Below are 16804 nucleotides of genomic sequence, written 5' to 3'. Positions count from 1 at the left end.
TTTTTTTTTTACATGCAAACTCATAGTTCATAGAAAAATGCATATTATGGAGTTTAAGCAAAGTTATTTAGAGCCATATTCATCTAATCATTCATGGCAGACTGTTAAAGGTAACTTATTTTCAAACCTTAAATCTCTGGATCAATTAGCACTCCTTCTCGAAACCGAGACTATTTTATTGCAACTCACAACTTTTTTAGTTTCCAATTTTACTGATAGCTTGTCTATGGATAGTAGAGGTGCTCCGATCACGATCGGCCGATCGTTATGCGTATCTCCTCAGTAAAGCCGGTTTTCTAATCAGCGGTTAATTCCATCAGGTGCGTGATTTCACATAGAGTAGCTGTTAATACACAGAGCCGTTGTTAATAGAGAAGATGCGCAAATCACGTTAATTTTCAGCGTTTATTGGCCCATCTTCTCAGTTAACAACGGCTCTGTGTAGTAACAGCTGCTCTATGTGAAATCACACACCTGATGGAATTAACCGCTGATTAGAAAACCGGCTTTACTGACGAAATGCGCATTAACGATCGGCCGATCGTGATCGGAGCACCCCTAATGGATAGTATTGATTGTTTTATGAAATACAGTACAATTCAACATGATACGACACAGCATAGTTTATTGGCCACACTGCTTCATAGATGTTGATTTCAGGCATCAAAAAGCTCATTTTATTTGACCACTAGTTCAATGGTTATGTGCCTGTTGATCCACCATAGTGCCTGAAGTGTAGAATACCAGTATAGAACTATGGCTGATTATGTACTCATTATTGCTGTTGAAAAAAAAAGGATGTACATATTAATGTTTTGTGGACTGTTTTTTGAAACTTTTTGAGACCCTTGTGTGTCTACCTATAGAAAGGAAGATCATGACTTAATAACTTATTAATATGAATGACCCTAATGTCTCGCTATGGGACCAAACTACAGCAGGTAGACATTCATGTCCCAGTCAATGACATGTGGGGGAAAAAGATTTACATTTATCCAACTGCTAGTCAAAGATGTCAACTTTGAAACTGGACAAACAGCCTACAGATAAACTTAAATGTACATGCACTTACAAATGTTTTAAAGACTGTTACATTTTTGATTTATTAGGGTGCAAGTTTTTGACAATCTGTGTGCGCATCCTGTTTTTTTTTATGGGTTTTCTAATGTGTGTCCTGTCTTCAAATTGTATGCCTTTTTCTGTTGGCTAAGCACCTTTATTTTTGTTTTTGAAGAGTTGGAGTAAAAAGAATATGCTGTGGGGGGAAAGTGAAAATTTTCATTCAAACTCAAAATTAGATTTAGCTGTCTGGGTTCTGATTTGCACTGTCTGACATGCATTTTGACTTGCATTTATATACTCACAATCAGAAAGAAATAAAAATGCAGTAATTTTACATTTGACTGACTGATTTTTGTGTCAAGTAGAAACAGGAAGTAGGTTTTTTTAACATCAATGACAATATTTATTGGTAAATTATCATATTGTGAATTAAGCCTATTTTAATGGTCTCTTAAAAAAGCTTTATTATTTCTGTGTACTGTGTACCTGACATGCACTAAATAAAAGCATTACAGACTCAGTACAATCATATCTCTGCTATCTGTTGACTAAAAGTTAAGCTTTGCATAGACTGGGAGAACTAATATCAACACACTCATATTTAACTATTTAACTAATCTAATCAAGGTTATTTAAACATCAGGTGTTTTTCTTGAATTCCTTTCAAGTGAGGAAAGATACAGTATTGTCAGTCATTTTTGCTGTGACACGTGACACCAGAAGACTCATATAAACACAAACCTGTCTCACCTGTTACACACTCTCTATCTCTCCTTCTCAGGGTATAACGTGTCTTGACTAGTTGAGAATTTTTTTTTCTTCCTTTTAACAATGCTAATGTTTGACTAGAAAGAAGGAGGTCCAACAAAGCATTGTGTAATACCACTTCATCGAGCAGGGATTCCATGACACTTTGAGAACTGAACAGAATCTTCATTGTCAGACTTGGTGCTCTTAACACAGCTTTCAAGGGGCCATGGGTGAGTTTTTGAACTTTGTTTCAGAAGGGTTATGATTTAGCAAGCTGTGACATTTGTTGTACTTGGGATATGCACAGATATATTTATTTGTATTGCCATTCATCTATTGCCAACATCTGTGGCTTTTTAATGGAAATATCAATGTATTTTTGAAGAAGCATATATAGTGATTATGTATCTATATGGTAGCCATTGCTCATGTGAATTGTAGTATAATGAGTGTAACATAATTTTGATAAATAAGCAATAAACGACAAGTGATAGGTTACACTGAGATGCTTTTGTATCATATTTCTTAACAGTTATCCATCACTGAATGTATTTATTTGTGACCCTGGACCACAAAACCAGTCTTAAGTTGCTGGTGTATACTTTTAACAATAGCCAACAAAAAAACACTGTATGGGTCAAAATTATAAATTTTTCTTTAATGCCAGGAATCATTAGGATATTAAAGATCATGTTCCATGAAGATATTTTGTAAATTTCCTACCGTAAATATATCAAGACTTAATTTTTGATTAGTAATATACATTGCTAAGAACTTCATTTGGACAAATTTAAAGGTGATTTTCTCAGTATTTTGATATTTTTGCACCATCAGATTCCAGATTTTCAAATAGTTGTGTCTCAGCCAAATATTGTCTGATCCTAACAAACCATACATCAATAGAAAGCTTATTTATTCAGCTTGATGATGTTTAATCTCAAATTAAATGTTCCAGGGTCACATTTATTTACTGATTTACTCAGTGTAATGTATTTGGTAAAGAAACTCGAGCTGACTGTTTATAACACCAACATATTTTTTTAGATTACCTGATCATAAACTACCTGCAATTGATGCTAAGCATAGGAAAGAGGCTTTTTTATTGTATTGCTTTGATTTCCTATTTTCATGAGAATACTTTTTGTCAGCTTGGTCTTGTTTTGTGCTTTCTGTGTATATATATTTTTTTATTTACATGCAAACTCTCATAGTCCAAAGAAAAAAACATATTATGGAGTTTAAGCAAAGTTATTTAGAGCAGCATAATTTATATTTATAGACTGATAAAACACACAAGAGTTTCCAACAGGAAATCAGATAAAATGCTATTGTGAATCATGCAAAGTGCTCTTTGTACTTTATGTGCATTCTTGAGTTCAAATCACTCAGGTTCAACTCACATACCTGGCCTGTTGAAGCACATTGCTCATGGCTGTCCAGCTCTAGTATTGCACTTGACAGTCTCATAAATCCTACCACTTCATGTTTTTTCATGTCTTTCACATAATTAAATGCATTTGTCTGTAGGGTAAGTATTTCATAAAAGATAAGGCTGATTGAGAAAGTACATCAGACTAACATCATAGCTGGCCCAAATTAAATCTGCATTTATTTCAGTGAAAAATGTGTAGAATGATACTTAAGTAGCTGAAAACATAATTTACAAAACAAAATATTACATATTTCATAAAACACTCCAGTTTACTAATCACCAATGGCTTCACCTCTCTTCTGTCCGTTTCAGAGGTGCTTGTGCTCATGGACTTCGAGGCGACGATGTCAGATGAGCTGACGGTGCATGTGGGAGATGTGGTGAAGAACGTCTCACAGGGTAAAGAGGAAGGATGGCTGGAAGGAGAGCTGAGAGGAAAGAGAGGCATGTTTCCTAGCAACTTTGTCAAGGTCTGCACCTGTTAGAGCACTCTTTGCATTGCTTTCCTAGTAGCCATAATGGTCATTTTCAAAATGGCTATTCTCTCCTCACAGGAAGTGCCAGTTTATTTAATGGGGGACAGCAACAGAGAGCCAAGAAGCATGAGGAAATGTAAGTTTACATTATAAGTTAAAGAGATAGTTCACCCAAAAATGAAAATGTTTATCTGCTTAACCCCAGGGCATCTACGATAAAGGTGACTTTGTTTCTTCAATTGAACACAAATAAAGATCTTTAACTCAAACCATTGCAGTCTATCAGTCATATAATGGAAGATATTGGGAATCACAGTTTGAGAGTCAAAAAAACATACACAAACAAAACCAAATGAAACCCTGCGGCTTAATGTGTAAAGACATGAAACGATCGGTCTGTGCAAGAAACTGAACACTATTTTTATAATTTTTTATCTCTTGTACACCTCAATATCCAACATCCGGCGTGTGCCGCATGTACGTGCTCTGGCATAGTAGACATAGCATTTGGGTAGAAGATTTAAAAATAGCCAGTAACCATAATTATAATTATAATACATAGCCTAATTAGCCATAATTAAAATACGTAGCCTAATTAAAATGACATAGTTTGAAAAAAGTTGTGCAAATATTGACACTCCTATTTTTTGAGAGTCAAATTAATTGGTTAAGCCAATGATTCATTCATCGTCACTCCACACAAAGTTGATGTATTTGGAAGGTTTCACAGTGAAACACACAGCATCTCCACAACATGACGCAGCAACAGTACTACAGCGAGAATAAAAGTTACTCCATCTTTTTTTCTGTGAACATCTGGGTGGCAGTTATGCAAATCTTCCCACATAGTGATGTAGAGAAGTGGGGGCATGTTTAAACAAGCCATTTTAGGAGGCCTTGAACAAGTCTTAACTTTGATAAAGAATATCTCTTTGGATTTGAGACTTTAGTCTCTGCAACTTTACAGAACTTCTTTATACACCAAAAGCTTGTAACACTCCAAAGAGAAAGGAAAATTTAAATCGCATCATATGACCCCTTTAAAACTTTTACATCCAAAACCACAGACGTAAGCGTCTGAAGCTGTCCAAAGCATCCGGACTTGGTAGACTAAAATAAGTAGGCTAATGAAAGGTTTGTGCCTCCACATCCGGTCTCAAATTATACCCACCAAAATCCATAGGCTATATCTGCCGTAAAATAGAACTTGTCATAAAAGTGAAGTAGCCTACTTGTAAAAGTGCAAGCTGGAAGTGCTTTCGCAGTCTAGTTCAGTTCAGTTTGTTCTCACACGTTAACGTGTTGACATGTTACATATGTTTTCCACTTACTTCATCGCTCCAGCGAAGAAACCAAAGGTACAGACGAGGAAATGTGAGGTGGCTTTTCCCTACACCCCCACGCACGAGGACGAGATGGAGCTGGTTGTTGGGGAGACCATTGAGATTCTCAGAGAGGTGAGAAGTTCTATACATTTCTAGAAACTTCATTGATAAGAGTCTTATGTGGTTGCATATTGCAGTTACTTGGGCTTTCTGTGAGCAGAACTGGCACTCTTTCATAATCCTTGTTAATGTTAAAGAATAGTTCATCCCAAGCCCGTTATACACAGTATATTGGATAAAAACACAAATGAGTAAATGTATCTGGGAAATGTTTATGTGTACGAATGAAATGCTATATTTATAAATATTCTGCTATCATTTCTGTTTTATCTGGCAGATTGAAGATGGGTGGTGGATGGGAAAGAAAAATAACCAAATAGGAGCCTTTCCATCAAATTTTGTCAAGGAAATATTTGTCCCATCAAAAGGTACACTAAACCTGAAACTTGCATTTCTTTTGCATCACATGAATGATCTTATTGGATTTTCTTCACAATGGATAGAGGTTCCTCCATAAATGTTGTGACAAAGATGTTGTAACTTGGGTATTCTATGTTTGTGGTGAACCTTTGTGGTATTTTTTAAGTCTCATGAAGTCTTTTGTGGACAAATCCACACATGCTTCCTTAGAAGTGTTTCTGTCTGACATGTCTGACAGTTGTGATTGAATTTTGGTTAGTTGTCCGAAGTTGCTTATTGTTCTTTTCTTGTTTCTCAGCTTCGCAATCGTTTCTCCACTTTTACTAGCAAAACTATGGCCCTTAACAAATGCAAATAACAGAGTCCAATTTTATCAGTAGCCTAGAACAATGACTAAATGCTGTAAGTTTAAACGGTTGAGTAATCACAGACATCTGTGAAGCCATTGGTTCTAAACGTCATGAAATGCCTGGACTATGTATAAAAAGTGCTGTATTTTCCCCAGTGAAACCAAACTGTAGTAAAACAATATTTAATAAATAAAGTAAATATATGAAAAATAAAGTAAATTAAATAAAACATAATAATAAGAATGTGTTTTTGTTCCAAACATTATGAAGGGTACTGTATTTTTGTTACTGTCTTACTGAGCCCTCTTAATGTTCTGCAGATGGCAAGACAACTGAAGTCAAATCCAGACCTAAACTCTCTGAAGCTGCCTTCAACAAAGAGGTGAAAATGATATTATATTATATTATATTATATTATATTATATTATATTATATTATATTATATTATATTATATTATATTATATTATATTATATTATATTATATTATAATTTATATACGTTAAAAACATTTCATACAGGGAAAAGCACAACAGAGACCAAGTTTAAGGAGCAAAACATCAAGTGGTGAGAAGTCTACAACATGCTATACTGTACAGATGACGTTGGTTAAGTAATTAAATGCTGTTAAGCTGGTTCTTGAGGTTGTACACTTGAACTTGAAGAAGACTGTACACTATTCCCAAGTTACACAGTGACAGAGAACACACAGAGACTTAAAGGAATACTCGACTATTTCTGAAAAAGTGGCTCATTTTCCAACTCCCCTAGAGTTAAACAGTTGTTTACCATTTTCGAGTCCATTCAGTCGATCTCTGGGTCTGGAGGTGCCACTTTTTTTTTAGCTTAGCATAGATTATTGAATCTGATTAGACCGTTAGCATCTCTTTCAAAAATGACCAAAGGGTTTGAATATTTTTCTTATATAAACTTGACTCTTCTGTAGTTACATTGTGTACTAAGGCCGATGGAAAATGAAATGTTGACTATTTTCTATTTATTTTCAGGCGCTGCGTAATATCACTGCACCGGCTGGTGAAACAGCTGCAAAGTTCCTTGATTATTACGCCAGAATGAGAGTATAGTTCCTAGACGTATTGGCCTAGAAGATTGCAACTTTTCATTTTAAATCAGTCTTAGTACATTATTTAACTAAAGAACAGTTAAGTTTTAAATAAGAAAAACATCTAAACTATTAGGTAATTTTTGATTAAAATGCTTACGGTCTAATCAGATTCAATGATCTATGCTAAGCTGAGCTAAAAGTATACTACCTATAGACCCAGAGATCAGCTGAATGGATTTGAAAATGGTAAAAGTCAACTGTTTAACTCTAGGGGAGTTGGAAAATGAGCCTATTTTCAAAAATAGTGAAGTGATCCATTAAGACAATGTGTATGCAGTTATCAGTGAATGAAAATCTATTCCCTTAGGCCTTCATACCAGAAGAGCAGCAACATGTGCTTTCAGATTTACCCAGCAAACCTACCGGGCAAATCTGTTGAGGAAAAGCCCAAGTTTCTAATAAGTTAATTACAACGTCAGTACATTTGAAGTCACTAACTACATATTGAACTTCTCAACAGTGAAGGAATGTTGTCAGGTCATGTTCAACTATACAGCTGTTGCCGAAGACGAGTTAAATCTTAAGAAGGGAGACGTCATAGCAGTCATCAACAAGGTGTGTCATTTGTGATTAACTGACTGCTTTCTATTCATACAGCATACAGCACATTTTCTAATGAAAAACAAAGTTACCTCAACAGATTTGTATGTAAAGGATAATGTACAGTCAGCTGGTCATTGCAGCAAAATAATAAATGATGATCGGGTGAACACAATGCCAACACAGAACAATCTTGAATCATTCTAAAGAGGTGTGTTTTGTGAAAATGACAGCATGGCTTTACATTATCATGCTTGACATTTACTTTCAAACCTGTTTTTTTTTTATTATGTTGAACAACACAAAAGAAGATATTTGAAGAACCAAACAGTCCCCATTGACTATTTTCTTAATATAATTAATGTTGAAAACAGCTGTTCTGCTTATTATTTTTGTAGAAACTGTGATAAATCTTTGATGATTAGAAAGTTCTAAAGAACAGCATTTACTTGAAAACCAAATGTTTGTAACATTATGAAAATATTTACTGTCAATTTAATGCATCCTTACTGAAAGGTTTTTTTTTAAGCAAAACTAATTGATCTCAGATTTTTTAGAATGGTAATTGATATGAAACGAAAAGGGCATAGAGTGATCTCATATGTGTATTCATAACTGATTACCTCTTCATTTGGTTGTTTATACCCCATATACAAGTTTGTGTCTTTTCCTGGGCAATGATTCAGATTTGTTTTTCTTTTCTTTTTCTTTTCCCTAAAGTCCACTGAGGACGAGGGCTGGTGGGAGGGGGAACTGAACGGACGTAGGGGCTTTTTTCCTGACAACTTCGTCATGGTGATCCCAGCGGATGCTCTTCATGTGAGTGTGGGACAGAGAAATGTTCTCATGATTGGCCATTTGTGCATTTCACTGTTAGAGAATGCAAGTCTCCCGTTTGTTAACACTGCTCTGGGCTGTTAGTTATGCGCTGGCTCAAAAAAAAAAAGGATTTTAGTTTACAAACAGTTTAATTTGTTTTAAGATGGAACAGACTGGAGGTTATAAATCTGTTTTTAATAACTTGACCCTGACTGTGAACTGTGGTCTATACATGACTATTTTCTTTCTGTTACTTTGGATTATTGAAAGCGATTTACTCAGAGGTTTCTATTAGAAGACAGGAACACTAAAAACGTTGAATGGATTCCTGCTGCATGAAAAGAGTATGAGCTTTATCTTGCTCAGATGGACTCATCTAAATTTTGTTGACAATTTCTCGTTTCTGACGCAGACTGGAAATGCAGGCCAGCCACCGGTGAGACGTGGTTCTCAGAAAAACACAGGTAATGTAAGACATCAGCAGCTTTCATAGTGGCAGAGCTGGTTTAACAAGTCTGTTTCCTCAGATTATACCAAACATATGTTGATAGAAAAAGCATTAAAAGATTTTTAAGGTGTGTGAGCTGAAGTTGCACATGTAAGGGCGTCTTTAAAGTACTTGTTAAAGTAGGTTTAATTCTTGCATGGTGTGACCTGTAGCCATTACTTAAAAAAAACTGCTTTTGTGCTAAATTACTACTTTCTGTTCAGTGAAAGTAGTATATTTATCCATCTTTATTTTATCATTCCATTTTTAGCAAGTTATACACTAACACAATTATGCTAACCTTGAAAAACTGGATTTTGTGAAATAAAATTTGAAGTTATGTGCACTGCTTTGTGTCTTTATAGGAACCCAGATGTCCTCTTCAAATAAGTATATAGTTCATAAAAAGACATGAATAAATACCACATGAACAATAAATAAGTTAAGCTGCAATTCATCATATAAAACAAGGACTCTTGAGCTCTTGAAATCAGACACAACCTTTATTAGACATTTGACACTGCTAAGAATTATTATTATTTTTTTAACTTAGAGGAAGTTTGTGCCATTTTTTTTACTAATACTTATATATATATATATATATATATATATATATATATATATATATATATATATTATATATTATTTTTTTTTCTTTTACAAAGAATATAAACATTTTATGAACATTCTATTAACTTTATACAGTGCTCAACCGCCCTTATTATTAAACTATATGATCTTTTTTCTGAGGATTTAACAACTTTGCAGCATGTTCGCTTAATATTTGCCTATGTTTGGTAGTTCACAAAAATTCTCTAATGAAAACTACAAGCTGTAAAACACAGTTTCTGCACCTGTTATTGACAACTGTCATTTCTAGGACAGGAAGTAGGCGTTTGGCTCATATAATGTTTTGTTTTGCACTCGAGCATGAGACTCTATATCCCCTGAGGCTGAACATATTTGGTTTGCTGCAGAATGTAATCTGTAACAGTACTAAAGTTGTGTTAAAAGCCTGGAAATGTGGTGCAAGAATCTCTGTTTATTACTTAAGTTTTAAATCTGACTTCACACACATCAAACTCATTACCACAAAACGCTCTTAGAAACACTGATGCAGCTTGTGGGGTTGTGACAGGAAGTCGTAGGCCATGAAGAGATGTCATGTGAGCGGACTCTAGAGAAAGGCAAGGGCTAAGTGAAGCACTCCTGTGCTCTCTCTATATAAACGCCTTCATATGAATATAGGGTTGCATTTTTGGAATACTGAAAAACTCGCAGGGTATGTATAGACTCTTTATTCTTCAGTATTTTCAGTTCTTGGATTTTCACGTTCTCTACATGCTAGATGTGTTTGCAGTTGATGTTGCTTGACTGCATGCAGTTAGACAAGTCTCAGAATGTGGTTTCTTATAGTTTTTATTTTTTTATTTTTGGAGATTTGCTTTTAAAAGAAAGATCTTGTCATAGACCTGATGAAACAGATGAAACTAGAAACTAGATGAAACAATGTTCTGTATGAAGAGAGGATGTTTACTCAAAATAATTACATGTGATATTTATGGCTTTGCTAAGATATTTGATTTTTATCTTAGACTGTGACTTTAATGTCTTGTTTGATTCTGAATTAGCACAGAGCAGAGATCTGGCCTTTTTTTGTTTTACAAAACAGTTTAATGGCTGTTAATACTTGAACCCATTTGGATTTATTAAGGGAACCCATGAGAATTTTTTTTTTTTTTTTGTAACCACAGGAAACAGCAGCTCTTTTGCTCATTTGTCAGGGGAAAGTTGCCTGTTCCCATGCCACTGAGACCTCCAGCATGTAACCCGTGTAGTTGTGAGAATGCTTCAAAGTCTTGTTTATTTTGTGCTGTTGTTCTAAAAGTGTATAAAGGACAAATTATGAAAAAGAATGGCAGCAAAAAATTACTTCAATGGTGCAGGCTAGCCTTCTCTAGTGTTGTTTGGACAAGCGATAACAGTCCAAAAAGAAGCTAAATTGATAAGGGTGAAGATTTTTTTTGCAAGATATGGAGGAAAAAAATGGATGGAGCCACCACTGTCAGATCAAACATCATAATACTGACTGCTAAACTTTGTATCTTCTTATATCTCAGTGAACCAGATGCCAGTGATGGACCAGAACAACTCTGACACGAACACAAAGACGGAGACTAAAAGTAATAATTCTGAACACACTTTTCAACATCCTTGCTTAAGTGTAACATCTTATCTTGATAACTGAATCATATCTACATTTTTTTATTAAATGTTTAAAGTACACATGTACAAAATGTATTACTTCAGTAAATATTTGAGCTCATTTAAAAGCACTGCTGTCTGAGGAATTTACCTATTATGATAATATTTATCTCTTGTCTTTGCTCAGGTGACAAACCGGACACTAAAGACTTTCGAAGTGACCCACCTGGTAAAATTAAGTTGCCCGGTCTGCACAAACCACCCGTTCCACCACCACCAGTAAAAGAGAAGCCCACAAAACTAGTACCAAAGTAAATAATGGCTCATCAAATCATCTTTGAGCATACAATCTTCTGTGATGCTTTTCATCACAAGCAATGCCAAAAATAGAAGGAATCTGAAACACAGGAGTTTTTCACTATTTCACCAGATAAATGAAATCATGAATTTCCTTTCATCGGTTAGATTTATTATGCTAAAGGCACTGAATTCCCCCTCATTAGATGATCATTTAGCATTGTGTGTTATTCTAAAGGGCCTGTGAATGCTCAGTCTTGTAGAGAGCAATGGAAATTTTATGAGCTGCTGAGGGACTAAACAAACCAAACTGCCTGTTTCCTGTTTTTCTGAGTGAGACTGTGTCTTCAGGCAGTACAGAAAGAACGTACAGTGTACAGAAAGTACTGTCATTCTGACTGAAGTGCATGCACAAACTAAGACATTACAGTCAATTAACAGTTAATCTTACATTTTCCACAACAAAGTGGTGCATTGCTTGAAAAATGCTCACGGTGCACATTAGACACCACATTACAGTTGATTATGTTTATTTTGATTTCAATGCAGAGAAGGATGCTATTCAATTGAAAAAACGTCGAAAATCTCTGGCTCTTGCTTGCTTTGTATTTGTGTGTTTTAAGTACTCAGAAGTTTATGAAATGTATGCATGTGCATAATGCTTATTTCTCCCTCTTAGAAATGAAGAGCCACACCCTGTCTCATCTAAACAGCAGCCCCCTGCTTCACCAGTAAAAAAAGAGGTTAAAGAGAAGAGCCCTGACCAATTTGACGGTGTAGATGTTTCCTCAGAGAAACTGAGCCATCCCACAGCCAACAGAGCCAAACCTCCACAGAGAAGACCACCAACAGCCCTCACCTCGGCCGCACAAGTGAGCCTAACACACTCATACACACCTCAGGAGTTGAGTTGTTTGGAGGATTGGTTGATTTGAAGTTGATTTCCGTTGATTTCCAAGATGAATTGCAACAAAATGAGTCAAGTATTAATAAGTAATCACACTTGAGGTGTGCCACTCAAGCCAAATCATGTCAAGGGTGGTGCATGAAGAATGATTTAGGGAATGATTAAGGGAATTTAGGGATGTCAATCAATTAAAATCATGAACCATGATTTTATATATATATATATATATATATATATATATATATATATATATATATATATATATATATATATATATATATGTATATATATATATATATATATATATATATATATATATATATATATATATATATATATATGTATATATATATATATATATATATATATATATATATATATGTATGTATATATATATATATATATATATATATATATATATATATATATATATATGTATATATATATATATATGTATATATATGTATATATATATATATATATATATATATATATATATATATATATATATATATATATATATATATATATATATATATATATATGACAAGACATTATTTTATTTAAATGGATTTAGTAACAGATAATACATTCTTATGTCTTGACAAATAATGCAATTGACATCTGTTTTTCATAAAGGTTCCAGCTGAAATTGACCACAATGAAACTTCAGAAGAGAAAGATGGATTACCACAAAATATTCCAGAGGTTTGGATAACTCTTTATAATAACTTTCACTTACAATATTATTACATTATATAATGCTTCACAGATCAGATCAGCTCATGTGCCTTCAAATATAAAAAACATGATTCATACACAATATTATCATATATATATATATATATATATATATATATATATATATATATATATATATATATATATATATATATATATATATATATATATATATATATATATATATATATATAGCTATATATTGATGTTTGAAAGTACATGGACTATTGATCTGTTAAGCATTATATCATGTATTAAGGACCTGTTGATGAAAGTTGTTTTAAAGTGTTACCAAAGTTGGAAACATTGATATTACATTATGGAACTATATTTGTCTATAAAATATCTCCTTGCATGTCTGGTATATACCCTCAAAAGTTTGAAGTCGGTAAGATTTTGTATGTTTTTAAAAGAAGTCTCCTATGCTCACCAAAGCTACATTTAATTGATAAAAATACAGTAAATACACAGAAAATACACAGGTAAAAATTGCAGTTTTACCAAAGTTTTTTTTTTATTTTTATCTTATTATCAATGTTGAAATCACTAGTGAATCCATAATACATTTATTTCAGGATTCAATGAATAGAAAGTTCAAATTAACAGCATTTTCTTTTAAATTTTTTGTTACAATGTAGAAGTATTAATTGACAATTATTTAACATTTTAATGCACTCTTTTGAACAGTATTGTACATGTAAAGCATTTGTTAACATTTTGGTATCTTGTCCCGGGAGTTCCATCTCTCCTCACCCCTCAGTTGTTCAGCTGCTGGTATTTTTCTCACAGGGTACAGAACCTCAGTCATCACCTTCCACCAAGACAGACCAGGCAGCGAAAACCACGTCACCACCCAAGACACCGACTGAAAGCAAAGCTGTGGCTCTGGAGGAGAGCACTTCAATGGCCTCTGTGCTGACAGAGCTCAAAGATCTCCGCATGTCACTGGATCTCCTCAAAGCACAGCACGAGTAAGTCTGATCCCTAACTACCACACCTGAATGATCATATCACGCATTTATCCTATTGCAATATCCATTTTTAATTACCAGGAGAGACATAAAGGAGCTTAAAGATGAGCTGAAGGATGAAACAGAAAAACGAATGAGGTTACAGGTAAGTGGTGAGATTCGAGTTCTGTGGTGATTATTACGTGCAGATAATAAAGTCTCAGTTTATTATATGTGCGATGATATGCATCTTAAACAACTTGTAGAGTTCACAGAAATACTATATTAAAAAATGAATACTAAAATCACATATTTATGGCTTTACTCAAAAGACTTGAGGTTGTGTAACAGAATTAGGGGAAACTTTATTTCAATTGCTTGAGCGACAAAGAAAGATTGCAATGATTTTTTTTTTTTTTTTTTTTTTTTTTTTGGCACCACTGTTTCTCATTCGGTTAATACAGTTAAATCATGTATTCCAAATTAAATCTAGTTGCCAATGGCACATGCAAAACAAAAACGTGATAAATTACGGTCTTCATCCTCAAGAGGGCAGCAATGAGTTAGAAATACAACGGGTTTGAACTCCAAGCATCTGAATCGCATAACAGTTGTCACAAAAGTTAAAAATAGCCAAATATCTGGCAGTGTTAAACTTATTTGTGTGTGTGTGTGTGTGTGTAACAATATAATTTCTGATGGAGCTATTTATTTATTTACCTAAGAATAATGGCAATTTAAATATAGTCTCACTTTAATGCTAGTCTTACCTATATGCTAATTACAACTTATTAAATAATATATTAACATTTATAGGATGAGGTGGAGACTCTGAGGAAAAAACAGTGAATATTGAACACCAGGAGTATGTCACTACCCCCCGTGATCCGTCTCTGGGACATGGACATAAAGGCCACAGAACAACGATGTTGGGGGAATGGAAATCCTGCACATGTGACTGATCGACTGATGAATTCCTGGTTGATTTGACCAGAAGCCAGAGCTTTAATCAGAGAGCAGAACTACAAAACACTGGTTTTCTCATATACTGCTTATCAGCTCATTTGGTTGTGGGAGTCCCCAGCATTCATTTCTTAAGACATATGTGGAATTTGGAAATGTGCAAATAGCAGATATCCAGTATCTTATATTTTCATGGATATTCAGGGATAATGTAAGGTCATATTTTGGTATTAACACACTTTCTTTTATTAATATATTTCTGTTTTGTGGTCCTGTAATATATTCTGTAACAAATAAATCAATAAATAGTTCCACTTGTTTTTGCTCCAAGCCTGATTTACCCAGAGATGTTCTGATAAACACGTGCTGGCATCTGTTTTAAAGCATAAATGTTTCATCTGTATTAAGATAATGAAACAAGATAGCTTTATTTTTGTGAGTGAAATATATCAAAGACGTACAAATACAGAAGTGGTCTCACCTATATGAACCTAGCGTATTTATTTTCATAACCCCTATAACCTGATTGAAAAAATCTTATGAAATGACACAAAACACAATTTGATTGATTCCAGATAATTTGTGATGAATTATAACACAGCAAATGATTTAAAAGCTCTTTGATTGTCAAAAAAAACTGAATCTGAAAAACCATTTCCCTTTGTGAAGATGTGATGTGATACCGGTGTGGGTTTAGTTTCCCTTTAGACTGAAAACAACATCTGGAAAGCATGTGGAACACATTTGTTCCTCATAGTCTGACTAATCATTGGGAATGGACAGTATTTAATGACATACAGACTAATTCCAAATAATAGAAATATGTTTGTAAGGTTTGTAGGTTGACTTTTTTGGGCTCATCTGTGATGTCATGAAGGTTCTTTACATATTAGGTGTCCGATGAGAAGTTCTCAAGTTTAGTTAAACAGTGAGGAAAGTGGTTTCATTAGAAAATTCTAACATTCTGTCCCATGCAAACACTTTTTATTGCCATAAACAGATTATTGTAAATGACTGATGGCATAGCCAAAACAACCATGAAATGTATTGTAAAATATAGAAAGATATGACTAATTGGGTGTGCAAATATGTAATTTGGTATTTCTTACTGATATATTCTGATTTTATCATAGATGACTGGCAAATCAACCCTTTTGATTGTTTTAAATGGCATCTCCTGATTGGTATAACCATGTTATTCAGGTTGAGCAGGATGTTTGTTTGGCTTTATTTAGGAATGCACAATATATATTGGTACCATATCAGAAATTAGTTGATGTTTGACATTTTTAAAATGTACCTATACTGGCCAATGTTGGATTTTCTGCTCATTTTGAAATCCACTTTTTTCATTTAATGTTTTAATGTTATCCAACTCACAAAATGTCACATTGTAGCATTAAAAACAATTGAATTTAGCTTTTTTAAAATCTATTTAGACAAATTAGTATAAATCATGTAAATAATTTTCTCATCTGTATCGAATTTTAAATTCTGTACTGTTCGCTTCTGTTGAAAGATTAGGGATCAGCAAGATTTTTAAAGAAGTATCTTTTGCTCAGAAAGGCTGCATTTATTTGATCAAAAAACTGAGAAAAAAAAATAATATTGTGAAAAAGCAACAGTTTTCAATTTAAAGCAACAGCTTTCTATTTTATTATACTTTAAAATATAATTTATTTCTGTGAAGCAAAGCTGAAATTTTATCATCTGTTACTCCAGTCTTTTTTGTCACATGATCCTTCAGAAATCATTCAGATTTATTATCAATATGCTGATTTATTATCAATGTTGTAAACAGATATGCTGCTTAATATTTATTTATATATTTTATGGGATAGGGGAGACCGGGGATGGTTGTAACACAGGGAGAGTTGTAACACTACCAATTCCATG

At 33.7% G+C, this 16804-nt stretch overlaps 1 protein-coding gene across 2 annotated transcripts; it reads left to right on the top strand.

The window, feature by feature from the left end:
• Positions 1-1703: 1703 nt before the first annotated feature.
• LOC113115997 (SH3 domain-containing kinase-binding protein 1-like) lies at positions 1704-15392 on the top strand. 2 transcript variants are annotated; one of them, XM_026283789.1, is made up of 17 exons: positions 1704-2042; positions 3557-3714; positions 3799-3856; positions 5065-5177; positions 5443-5533; positions 6196-6257; positions 6395-6440; positions 7460-7554; positions 8260-8358; positions 8771-8822; positions 10966-11028; positions 11238-11361; positions 12027-12219; positions 12894-12962; positions 13785-13966; positions 14048-14111; positions 14762-15392. In XM_026283789.1, exons 1-17 carry the CDS (start codon positions 2039-2041, stop codon positions 14792-14794), a joined length of 1506 nt encoding a protein of 501 aa, XP_026139574.1. In that variant the 5' UTR covers positions 1704-2038; the 3' UTR covers positions 14795-15392. The 2 variants fall into 2 exon arrangements, with proteins under 2 accessions (XP_026139574.1, XP_026139575.1); XM_026283790.1 differs by lacking the exon at positions 12894-12962 and having other exon boundaries at positions 1753-2042.
• The last annotated feature ends 1412 nt before the right edge of the window (positions 15393-16804 follow it).

Source organism: Carassius auratus, chromosome 16 (assembly GCF_003368295.1).
Source record: "Carassius auratus strain Wakin chromosome 16, ASM336829v1, whole genome shotgun sequence".
NCBI lineage: Eukaryota > Metazoa > Chordata > Actinopteri > Cypriniformes > Cyprinidae > Carassius > Carassius auratus.
The sequence above is the reverse complement of the archived record's forward strand: the minus strand, read 5'-3'. Positions and strand labels throughout refer to the sequence as shown.

Excerpts from the sequence above, each read along its gene's own strand:
- LOC113115997 (XM_026283789.1), top strand. Across the intron at positions 11,362-12,026 it reads CCCACAAAACTAGTACCAAA|AAATGAAGAGCCACACCCTG; the intron begins GTAAATAATGGC and ends TCTCCCTCTTAG. Across the intron at positions 13,967-14,047 it reads CTCCTCAAAGCACAGCACGA|GAGAGACATAAAGGAGCTTA; the intron begins GTAAGTCTGATC and ends TTTAATTACCAG.